The 12,308-nt window shown below is 37.6% G+C and overlaps 1 protein-coding gene across 4 annotated transcripts in view; it reads right to left on the reverse strand.

Annotated features, from left to right (window-relative positions):
* PTCD1 (pentatricopeptide repeat domain 1) overlaps positions 1-12,308 on the reverse strand; it is a 465,981-nt gene that overhangs the window by 55,527 nt on the left and 398,146 nt on the right. For all 4 annotated transcript variants that reach the window (XM_044089358.1, XM_044089361.1, XM_044089359.1 and 1 more), the window contains exon 6: positions 4,338-4,454. In XM_044089358.1, coding sequence (XP_043945293.1) covers positions 4,338-4,454 — 117 coding nt within the window. The remainder of the gene's footprint in view (positions 1-4,337; positions 4,455-12,308) is intronic.

A 12,308-nucleotide genomic window follows, 5' to 3' on the forward strand; every position in this document is an offset into this window, starting at 1 on the left:
ATCCATCAGTGAAGTTCCTTCTTGAGACAAGTAGAACAGGAACTACAAATTCTAGGGGATGTGTATGTTAAAGCCAAACTGACTTAAGAAACCACTGAAACTTTCTCGTGTGGAGTTTGGCCAGAGGAAGCATAGAGATAGTATATGATATGGATCTCAGAGTTCTCAGAAATTCACTGGCTGTAACAGAGGCCAGATGAAGAAGAGTTTGAAAGAAGGAAATTTGAGTCTCAAGGCCTTGGAAGGAGGCAGGGATGCCAGCATAGGCATCACCTGAATCCTGCAGCCCAAAAAACATGGTCCTGAGAAGGAGTCAGAAAAGACTTTTTGAAGTTTATTGTGAACCCCAGGCTTTGCAAGAGGGAAATGGCAAAATAAAGATTTTGCAACAGGATCTCTAGAGAGGATGCCTAAAACAGGAGGTCGTCCAGGTAAGGAAATACTTGGATGCCCTGAATCCTGCAAAAAGCAATCACTGCAGTGAGGCATTTGGTGAATACCCTTGGGGCAATGGGAAGGCCAAAAGGCAAAGCAGAGAACTAAAAATGCCAGGAAGCAAAAGAGAAATGTAATAACTTCCTGAAAAGGGAGATGGATCGGAATATGGAGATAAGCATCCTTGAGATCCAGAGATACTATATAAGCCTAAAGAAGCAAAAGTCTGAAGGGACAATATTCGAAAGAAGGGCACATTCAGAAAAATGTTTAGATAAAAGAAGTCTAGAAATGATCTCCAAGTACTCTTTTCTGGGTACTAGAAACACACTGGAGTAAACCCCCTCCCCATTTGGGACACAGGCATCTCTTGAACAGAACCCAGAGTCAAAAGGTCCCAAAGCACCTCTGGAAAGAAGGAGAGTAGTTTCTGATGGAGCTGAGAATACCCATAAAAGGGGAAAAGGATTTCCATATCATGAAATGCCCCTGGCGAATAATGGACAGGACCCAGGAATCATCAGTAATCTGTAGTCAAACAGGAAGACAGAAAGAGGGGCGAACAGAAAGAGGAAAGTGGCTGGGACGAATAGGACAGTCAGATAGCACCTGGTTTACTTGGAAAATGAGAGTTCTGAGGCACTGAAGTCTGAGTAGCCTTAGCAGAAGTTGCCAGCATGCCACCATTTGTGCCCCAGGAGGAGGGCGAGATTGCCTGCAAACAAAGGCTGGCTTATTGGGGTAGTTTCTCTAAAATTTAGACACAGGAGAAATAAACACATGTTTAAGTTCCTGTAATGCCTTGCTCTTATCCTGAAGGGACTTAAACGTATCAGCAGCAGCTTCACCAAACAAATGTTTATTATCCAGAGGTGAAACCATCAACTTAGCCTTAGTATCATCAGGCAAAGGTTGAAACTGAAGCCAAGAATACCTCCTCATCACTGACTCAAAAGTACCAACCCTAGAGGAAGCATCTACTGCATCATAACTACCCTAGATGGAATGACGAGCCACCTGGGAGGAAGTCGCTTACATGCAAAGACCAGAAGTTTTACCCTCAGAGTCTGGAAGATCACAAATAACCTGACAAGCCTGGAAAGAGAGAGCCCAACAAGTACCTGGACATATAGGTCTGATAATTAACAGCCCTAAAACCCAAGATAGTAGAGGTGCAAACCTTCTTACCTAACCTTTCCATGGTCCTATCTTTATCATAGGGCAGTAACTTGGGAGAAGGAAGCAACTGAGTGGGCTTATCAGAAGCTACAGCCACCACCAAGAGGTCAGCAGAAGGACACTTGTACAAAAATCTGCAGTCTTCAAGCATTCTATAGAATCTGTCAGGTTCCCTGGGAGCAGGGGCTGAGGGTCTGGAGACATAAAAACATTGGAAAATGCACCCATAAGGTAGCCAAAACAGGAGGAACTGCAGAAGGTTTAGGAGATTCCATCTGCAGCAACTCATAGTATCTGTTATGTAGCTCATAGACCTGAGCATAATCCCATTTAAAGAACTCTATCACACAGAAGATTGTGTCCCCAAAAGAAATCTCTTTAAAGGGAGCATCAGGACTGGTAGATTCCTCTTCCTCTGATCCACAGTCCAAAGAAGAAGGAGTCTGAGAAGAGTAAGCAAGGGATTCATCATCCGAATCCAGCTCCTCCTCAGAGGAATCCTGTTCCCTGGGTCTTTTTTAAGGGATTAGAGGACCAAAAGGGGGTCTGGAACAGAAACTTCCTGAGGAGGTTTCAATGCCATCAAAGCACTAAATAAACCCTGAGTGCAGGCCTGCCACTCACTCTGCGGATCTTTAGGAGTGGGAGATACATGTTTAGTCTTTTGCTTTTTCTTCAATAGGACTATGCCTTTTAAAATCTGGAAGGCTCTGACCCAGAAGGCATTCAATGATGGTAGTAAAGACTTCTCGGACTAATATTTGAGGAACACTCCTAGCCCCCTTGGAAATAATCAGTCGTGGTTCACCCTGAGCATCCAAAATGGATGTTTGCAGTGCCTCCTTGGACATGCTTAAAGTTTCATTCCCACCGGCCTCCAACTCGGTCATGGCAGAGGAATCCAACAACAACGCCAGGCAAACCTCAAGGCATTCAATCGCCTTGGGAGAGATGTCCATGAGGCTGAACAGCAGAAGATTCTGGCCTAGGCTTCTTGGCCTTCTTCTTCACTGACGGCTGTCCCTCTGAGAGGGAAGTACCCTCCATCGTGCCTTTTTCAAGAAGCTTAAGACACTGATTTGCAAGCTAAAGCACCAAAGAAGATAGTCTACTATGATGGGTTTTAGGTACAAAAGCCTGGCAAATGGAACAGGATGCACTGTCATGAGATGCACCTAAGAACAAAGAAAAAAAACTACTGGTTGTGATGGTCTTTATGGGGAATCTGTCTCCCACACTTGCATTTTCCCTTCTTGGATGACATGAAGCTCCACAAACAATAAAAAAAGATAAGCAAAAAAAAGAACCTTAATGGGGCACTTACCAACAATGGCTTGGTGAACCAGCAATGGAATAGGCATCCAGGCCAACAATCAAGTGATGGTGTTCAGACTGGCAGCAAAAAAGTTCCGAGGATGGTAAGTCCGGACGTTATCTTTATCCCATACTCTACTCAAGGAGCATATGTATGATGTACAGTGTACCTTAAAGCAACCTAAAGGCTTTGGTATAATGGCTGGTGTTGGGCTGCCCTTGGAAAGGGATCCCCAATGTTACAAATACTGCAACAGTGAAATGGAAGTACATCAACAATTTCAGCATGTTAGGAAAATATTTAAGATTTGCTACTCTACCTCAATCAACACAAAGTTAAAAATTATGTGAATTATACAATTAATAGAAAGTACAACATTTTTGGAATTTATAATGTTCTTTCATTCCAGTTTTCAATATTATCATTCTGATCTTTTGATTTTTGGGTATTAAAACAACATAACTCAAGTCTAGTGTAAAAAAAAAAAAAAAGCAGTCGAAGTTCCTAAAGGACAAAAGTGCTTATTGTTTTTACTGTTTGTGTTTTGTGGTTAATAAATCTGTGGATTATTTTTTGTGCAATAGATCAATTTATGTTTTAATGTTGATTTCTTATTTCAGTTTTCAAAATACATCACATAAAGCTGCTCTGTGAATTAATTTTTGGATATAGAGATCCAGGTTTGTGCCATAGATCCTACAAAGACTCCTACCCTGATAAACATTTAACTCAGTGTCGTACATTCTGACGAAAGGGTCAATTTATTTATTTTTTCTTTCCAAGAACCTGGACTGCTGCAATGTACAATATTTTTCTCTCCAGGTGCAACAGTTTTGGCAATATTCTATTTAGGGGTTATAGAAGGGTATTGCTGCCCCCCTCCCCATTTTTTTATTGAAATGCACTTTTCAGACTATCCTTTGTTCATTTTTTTTAAATAAATGCAAAGTTCAGAGTGTGAAAGAGCGTTGTGCTCTCCAGAAACTGATTTTTACTAAATGCATTGTTCATTTTAACTGAATGCAGTAGTCAATCTCCTTAGTCTGAGCATGCCATCTGATCTAAACAGGTTCAGTGTACTAACCTGCACCCACTTGACTCCTTATTTATTGACAGCCACTTTAAAGCTAGTCAAAGTCCACAGTACACAGAACCTGACATTACTGAACTCTAAAATGACAAACACAGTGACAACTCCTCTTAAGAGACCATGGAATAAGTGAAGACAAAATGAACATTACCACAACACATGCAGATATGGTTATTTTGTGATAAGTGTAATGTATATCAATTTGATACAATGTTAACCTTTATTAATTGCTTGCTGCAGAACATTCAGTAAAAGTTACTCAACTACAAAAAAAAAATCTTCCAAGACTCTTAGTATGATCAAGTACTGCACATCTACCTTTATATCAGCAAGAAGCTCAAGTCCTTCTTTTTGTTTCCTACAGCCAAATGCCAAGTTGCCAAAAGTCTGGATGGTTGGAGACAGCCCTCTTTCCTCCATAACTGGTAACAAAGCCTAAAAGAAAATGTGCAAAAGGAATATGAAAAGGCTAACATTACTTTTTTAAATCTTCTAAACTCTCACCTTGAATTACATACATAGACCATCTTAGAAATGCATCAAATAAGTTTAAAAATTGCATAATGTTTATATTAAAATAAAATTAAATAAATAAATAAATAAATAAAATAAAGATTATGAGCAGTAATAAGATTAGTGCATCTGGTAAGTCATATATTTACCAAAATTATGACAGAGTTTCCAAGTGACCTCTTGCAAAAGCAAATAAAACATGTTCAGAACCACCACCTGTGCCTCATATCTACTAAGCCTTACCAAATTAAAAAAATTGGTTTCTTTCGTACAGGTCAGCACATACAGCAGAATTACAAATGATACAGCATTACATTAAAGGCAAATCTAAAAGGTACAAGAAATTTCTCACTTGAAAGGCATGGATTAATGTTTTATAAGCCATACAACACTTCCACCAGATGCCTAGCAAGCTATTCTTGCACCTGGTGCCACTCCCCGATCGGACAAAAAAAAAAAATTTTGCCACATACTTCACTTTTGATTGCAAATGCAAGAAATGAATGCCAGATCTGTCCTTAAGACTTGGAACTCTACATGTCTTCATTTCTGACCACAACTGCAACACTGCCATTCAGTGCAAATAATGCACTGAAGACCGACTGGGATATTTAGATCGTATCCCAAAACACTTTGAGCCCAGGGTGGCTGCCTCCTTTGCTCAACCATAGCTACATCTCTGACTTTCACTACTGAGGAAAAAAAATGTACAGTATAAGTTAACTACTGTTGGTATAAAATGGCACACTCAATGACCGAGATTACTCACCTCTCTAGAATTTGGATCAGGGCCTTTTAACTTGACTGACAGTTTTACTAGCTGTATTAAGAATAGTTATGCATAATTTCCTCTTCGGTTTTGTCAGCTGCATCAGGAATATTTATGCAGTGTTATCCTTTAACCTCACAGTAATGGCACTGCAAGGCTCCTTAGTCACTGTAATACTGTAAATACAAGTGTGCAAATAGTATATTGTAATGCACCTAATGGAGATAAAAGGTGCTTACATTCATTTATCCTGGGTGTGGATGTTCTTACGCCCCAGCAATTTACTAGGGTCGCACTTTTTATTTATTTATTTATTTTTACATATCTTTGATTTTTATTAGTGGAAAGAGTGTCACAGTTTTTATTTTTAATCTGGATACATAAACAGATGAGAGGATTTGGGTGTAGGCATTTTATTTTAAAATGTGACTAGTTCTACGCGACACCTGACAAACTGTATTTTGTACTCACTTTTGAATATGATATGTACACATTTGTAGTCTAATTTTAGCTAAGCATCATACTCAAGGCTGTTGTTGGCAAATTACTGGCTACCAGAGTCCACCTAAATTAAATTAAAGAGATAATAACTTGCAAAATTCACAAACTCCTAAGCATGAAAATGTAACTGCTATCTTCATTCAATCCATAACATATTCAAGCATTCTCCATTGTTAGTATCAAAGGTTCAATATTTAATTTGTATCTGTTCAAAGCCTGTAAACTTGTAAACCAGTCACTCTGATGTGCTGAAGTTTCAACATAATCTCATCGACCAACTGTATAGCATTTCCAAACATTCAAACAAAGAAGTTTTGTTTTTAACTTTAAACACCTTTATTAAATCTTATTTTTTTTACAAGAAACATCTTTATTAAATTATCATGTATGAAATCTGCAATCTTATATTTATATAAATAAAAATAAACTATACTGAATACAATACACATTACAAGCCATGCCTATCACAACTGTAGCTGCAAACATTATACATTACTTATAATATATCCAGTCATTATTAGTCAACCATTACATAGCTCATTCAGTTCATGCCTTCTTCTAAACCTCGTTCCTCCTCTGCATATACTGATTCCACACTTGCCATTTTTTTCTTACGTAATTTGCTCCTATCCTTTTGTAAAGATCCCAATTCCAGTTGTTTTACCTCTTGTTACTATCATCACTACTTCTTGTAAAGTTGGTTTAGACTTTTATTCCCATTTTCGAGTAAATGCTTTTTTGGCAGCCATCATGATTAGACTCTGTAAGGCCTTACTATGTCTAGGTAGGTCCAATTCTGTATCACAGCTCAAAAAAATTATTTCCTTAGTTACACAAATTTGCTTACCCAGCATCTCTGATAGAGCACTCTGCAGGGAATCTAAAGTCTGCCAACTCATTACACTCCCAGAAAAGATATTCCCAGTTATTGTTTTCTTCCCCATCACACCTCCAACATCTGCTGTCTACCTGAGGAAAACTTCTTTTGAGTCTACTCGGGGCACAAGAATACCTAACACCTCCATGAAATTATTCTAAATCTTCTAGACTTTGTTGCATATTTGGGAGACATACATATATTCCCCATCTTTTCTTTGTGAATTTAGGTTATCCAGTTTCTCTTCCCCATCCTTTCCAACCTTCTCCAATTGATTACTCCAATTATCATGCAATATTTTATATGCTCTACTAATAATTCCTTTCTTAACGGCAACTTCTGTTCTAGAGTCTACTAAAAACTTTGCCAATGTTGGTGTTTTGTTTAGGATCCCCTATTTCTTTCTCTTTGCCTATACTTGGATAGGAATCCTTGAAAGGTAATCTCTAACCTGCAGTTCAAATAAGTTCTTGGCGTGTTCTCAGTGTTCCCATTCTATTACCTTTCCCTTCCTAGTTATTTGCTTCCAATACCTTGGTCCTCTGGCAGTTTTCTCCAATAAATTCCGGCTCCCTCTTCCCTATTGTCTGTATTCCTAATTGCAGTCATCCTATCTACAGAATCTCCTTTCTCCATTACCATGTTGGCTTAGTTCTTAGAATGCTTTCTGCTACTTTATGAATATAATAATAATAATTAAAGGTCTGAATCTAAAATCCCACTCTCTCCTTGTTTTTTGAGTATCCCCCAGTTTCATCATCATCTCTTTCCACTTTGAATTATAAGTTTTTGCTTGTGCTACGTATAGGAGCCTTAATTGTGTAGTTCTGAAATACCCCTTAAAATCCCAACCCCCTGTTCTATTGGAAGAATAAGCTTATCCCACTTGACTCTTGCAGTCTTCCCATCCCAGATAAAATCCTTCAGCTCTTTATTAATTGCTATCCACAACTTCTTCTCTGGTTGATAAAAATATGCCTGATCTGTGTATAAGACTAAAGAGACTAAAAACATTTTAATTGCTAGTATCCCTACTTTCTCAGTTTTTGTATTATTGTTTGTTTAGTCTATTCCCACATATCCTTAGCTGCCACACAGGAATCATTTTTAATCCATACTCCTAAATACTTCATTTTATCATGCCCCCATTAAGTATGGATATTGCTGAACCAATTTGTATGGAGTTACATAATTTACTATTGCTGCTTTTGTTTTGTTTTAGGTTCATTAAGTTTGTATCCAAAAAATATTTGAAACTGTCTCAATATGTTCCACAACATTGTAATGTCCCTTTCTGGTTTTGTCAGGTATAAAATAATGTTATCTTTAAATAGAGACAGCTTTTCTTGACTACCATACCAATTATATCCTTGAATTTCTGAGTTGCTTATTTTACTTGCCAGTGGTTCTAAATGTAATACAAATAACAAAGGGGAGAGAGGACACCCCTGCCTAAATCCTCTACTAAAGCAGAGATTATCACAGAGGACCCCACCCGCTTTAATTTTCGCCTCTGAACCCTCATACATCCTCCTAATCAACCTTATAATTTTATCAAGGAAAACTACTTCCATTGCCCTGCTCATAAAGCCCCAGCTTATTCTGTCAAACGCTTTCTCTGTATCAAGACCCACCACCAACAATGGTATTTTCTTGTATTCTGCACCCCTCTAGATCATCAGTGTTCTGTTAATGTTGTCAAATGTTTGCCTCCCCTTCACAAAACCACACTGATCCATATCTATCGGTTTTGGCATCACTTTTGCTATTCTTTTAGCCATTATAGACATACTTTCTTTATAATCATGGTTTAGTACTGAAATGAGCCTGTATGAAGCTGGATCTGATGGATCTTTACCCTCTTTAGGTATTATAGCTACTACCACTTTCTTTCAGGATGTTGTTACTTCTCCTTCTCTTCAAATACTGTTAAGGAAAACCTTTCGGATAGCTACCAAACTTACACAGGAATACCACCTACTTCTGCGGACTCTCCTGTAGACTGGTTATGCAACACCATTTTTATTTCATCTCCACCCATCCTAACTTAGTAATTGAGCCTCCTCAGCCTCTAACATTGGCAGATTTAATTCTGGAATAAACATTTCCAATTTTACCCTTTCTTGATTTCCATATTCCTCTGCGTTATATACACTTTCATACAATTTCCAAAACATTTCTAATACTTCTACAGGATCCTTTATCTTCCTTGTTACAAGCTTCCTAAGCTTGGTGACAGCCCTTTCTACTTCCTGTTGCCCGAGTCATTGTGCTAAACATTTTTGTGCTCTAGAGTTATTATCAGAAAAACACTTGCTTAACAGTAATCTTTCTAAACTCATGCATATTATCTATTACATATTAGGTTTGATAGGATATTTGTTCCTAATACCTTGGTTCCTTTGTCAGTTTCTCCAGGAGATTCCAGCCCCCTGATGCTTATGCTCTATATCCCCACTTGCAGTCATCCTCATTGGCAAAATCCTCTCTCTCCATTCTTGTGATGGCTTAGTTCTTACAGTACTTTTTTAACTTTAAACATATAATCTGCATGGTTGTTATTATTCTCCTTGAGGATCTGCATCCAAAATCCCAGTCTCTCCTAATTTCTTGAACCCCCCCCCGCTTCATTGTTATCCCTTTCTACATCGAATTACAACTCTCCACTTATGTTATGTATATAAACCTTAAATATATATCTCTGAAATGGATCTATATTATGAACGCGAAAAAACGTATGAGCGAATACGAAGACGTCGACACGTATTGCGCAAAGTATGGAAATCCCAAATGTACAAAACCACGAATTCCGAAATCTTGAATTGTTTTGGTTGGCCCATCTGCGGTATAGCTCCGTAAGGTAAGTGTGCGATAGATAGGACTTTTGTGTTAGGATTTAGGTTGAGGTAAGTGTATAGATAGGTAATATATGTAAGGTTTAGTGTAGTGTTAGAAGTAGGGTTATTTTAAGTGTATGTATGCGTATTGTTTATTTTGTTTGGGTGTATGTCTGTAGGGGAAGTGTACAGTAGTTACGGACCTTAGGGTTAGGGAGGGGTTAAGGATAGTGCACAGTTAGTTGTGTATGTGGATTATTTATTTTGTTTGGGTGTATGTGTGTAGGGAACGTGTGTGGTAGTTACGGACCTTAGGGTTAGGGAGGGGTTAAGGATAGTGCACAGTTAGTTGTGTATGTGGGGTTTAGTGTAGGGTTAGAGGTAGGGTTTTGGTGCGCTTTACCTTAGGTTAGAAGTAGGGTTTGGTTAGTGTATGTGTGTGGTTTATTTATTTTCTTTGGGTAGGTAGTATGTAGCGGGTGGTGGGGTTGGCCGACTATGACAGTTTGATATTTTCTTTTTTCGCGGTTTAGTGCATTTGGGATTTTCGCAGTTCGCGGTATAGGTGTCAACATTTAGGTATTTGGGAATAGGGTTTTTTGCTTTGGTAATATAGACCCCTCTGAAATAGCTCTTCAAATCAGGCAATCCTAAACCATCATGTACTATTGGAAGGATCAACTTATTCCTTATCCTACTCGATTCTTGCCCTCTTTCCCTCCCAGAAAAATTCCTTAAACTCTTTATTAATCATTGTTTACAACTTCTCCTCTGGTTGATAAAATATGCCTGACCTGTATATAAAACTAAAGGGACTAAAACATTTTCACTGCTTATATTTTACCATCCATATCCATACACAAGAGCTTCCAGTTTCTCAGTTTTTATATCATCTTTTGTTTAGTCTCTTCCCACATATCTTTAGCTACCACAACAGAAGCCTTTTTAATCCATAGTCTTAAAAACTTCATCTTATCTTGTTTCCATAAACATGGGTATTGCTGAACCAGTTTGTGAGTGGGTACATAATTTACACCTACAGCCCTTGTTTTATCTTGATTAATTTTATATCCCAAAATGACTTCAAACTCTCAAAAGGTTTAAAGACTGAGATGTCCTTTTCTGTATTTATCAAATACAAAATAGTATCATCTGCAAATAAAGCCAACTTTTCTTGATTACCATACTGATTATATTCTTGAATTTCTGAGCCCCTTATTTTATTTTCTAATGGCTATAAACAAAAAACAAATAAAAAGGGGAAAGAAAATACTGCCTGATTCCTCTTTTCAAACATAACTTATCCGAGAGGAATCCTTGCACTTTAATCCTTGATTCTGATCATTTATATATCCCCATTATTAACCTTTTTATTGTATCAGGGGAATGCAAATGCTTCCACTGCCTACTCAAAATCCCAGCTTTCTCTGTTGAATGCTGTCTTTGCATCAGAGCTCAACTTAACAGTAGTAGTTTCTTACATTCTGCTTCCCAGTGGATCGTCTCTGTTCAATTAATATTGCCAAATGCTCGACTCCCCTCCATATAACTACACTGATCCATATATATCAATTTTGGCAACATTTCTGCCATTCTCTTAGCTAGAGACAAACACTTCATATTCACAGTTTAAAACTGAGGCTGGGTCTGACAAGTTTTTACCCTCTTTGGCTAATACAGCCACCACAGTTTTCTTCCAAGATGCTGGTGCTTCCTCTACTTTTAAAATAGTATTAAACAAAATCTTCCATATCTTTATCAGGTAATTCCCTTCTAACATCCAAACTTCTACAGGAATACCATCTATTCCTGGAGACTTCCCTGTAGATTGATTATACATTCTATTTTATCTTGTATCTTCCAATATTAACTATTAGCTGTTGAGCTTCATCTTCCTTTAACCTTGGAATAATTAAATCTTCCATAAATAATTTCAGTGATCACTTTCTTGGTTTCCATATTCCTCTGTTTTATAGAAATGTTTACAAAAGTTTGGAAATATCTGTAATACCTCTGTAGGATCTCTGGTTATTTTTTCTTGTTATAGATTCCCTAAGTTTGATAACAACCATAATTCTGCCCAAGTCATTGTGCTAATGTTTTTTGTGCTCTGCAGTTATTGAAGAAATGACACCACTGAAGAAAATGTCCAAAAGTGACCAGACAAACTTTGTACTACTGTATCTGTTACACTTTATTTGTCTCAGAACAAATTCTTGCCAAACAGTTAATTCTTTCAGAGCTATTTCAATTCTATTATAACACAGCTAGACAGATGAATAGACTAATGTACACTTAGTCAAAGACGTCACTACCTAGTGAAACATACTGTCCAGTTTATATACTCTTTTCAACCAATGTTATTTTTAATGTCCTTGTGACTTGTTCTTCTGTTTTTTGTCTGTGTCATGAAAAAGTCCATGGTTATTTCATGCCCTTTTTTGGTCCTCACTGTATCTGAAGACTTCACAAGTCTCTCCACGTCATCCTTGCACCACTTGACCTGTCTGCAGTTTATTTATTTATTTTTGCATCTGAAAGCCAAGAAAGTCAACTTCCTTTTTTTCTATAACAGGATGCCTTTATAGTAAAGCCCACAGCTATATGTTATTAATATCTAAGCTGAACATGTACAAGAAATAACTGTTCTTGCAAAGCAAGCCATATTATTTTGAAAAATGCTGTTTGGCCTTGCACATTTCCTTCACTTTTTTGGGGGAAAGCATTTTAATTTACACAATATCTATCAATTCCCACTTTTTTTATTTATGGCCCATGAAAATTGTAAGACA

This window comes from Protopterus annectens, chromosome 12.part0 (genome assembly GCF_019279795.1).
Source record: "Protopterus annectens isolate FY-2018-M chromosome 12.part0, PAN1.0, whole genome shotgun sequence".
Lineage (NCBI taxonomy): Eukaryota > Metazoa > Chordata > Ceratodontiformes > Protopteridae > Protopterus > Protopterus annectens.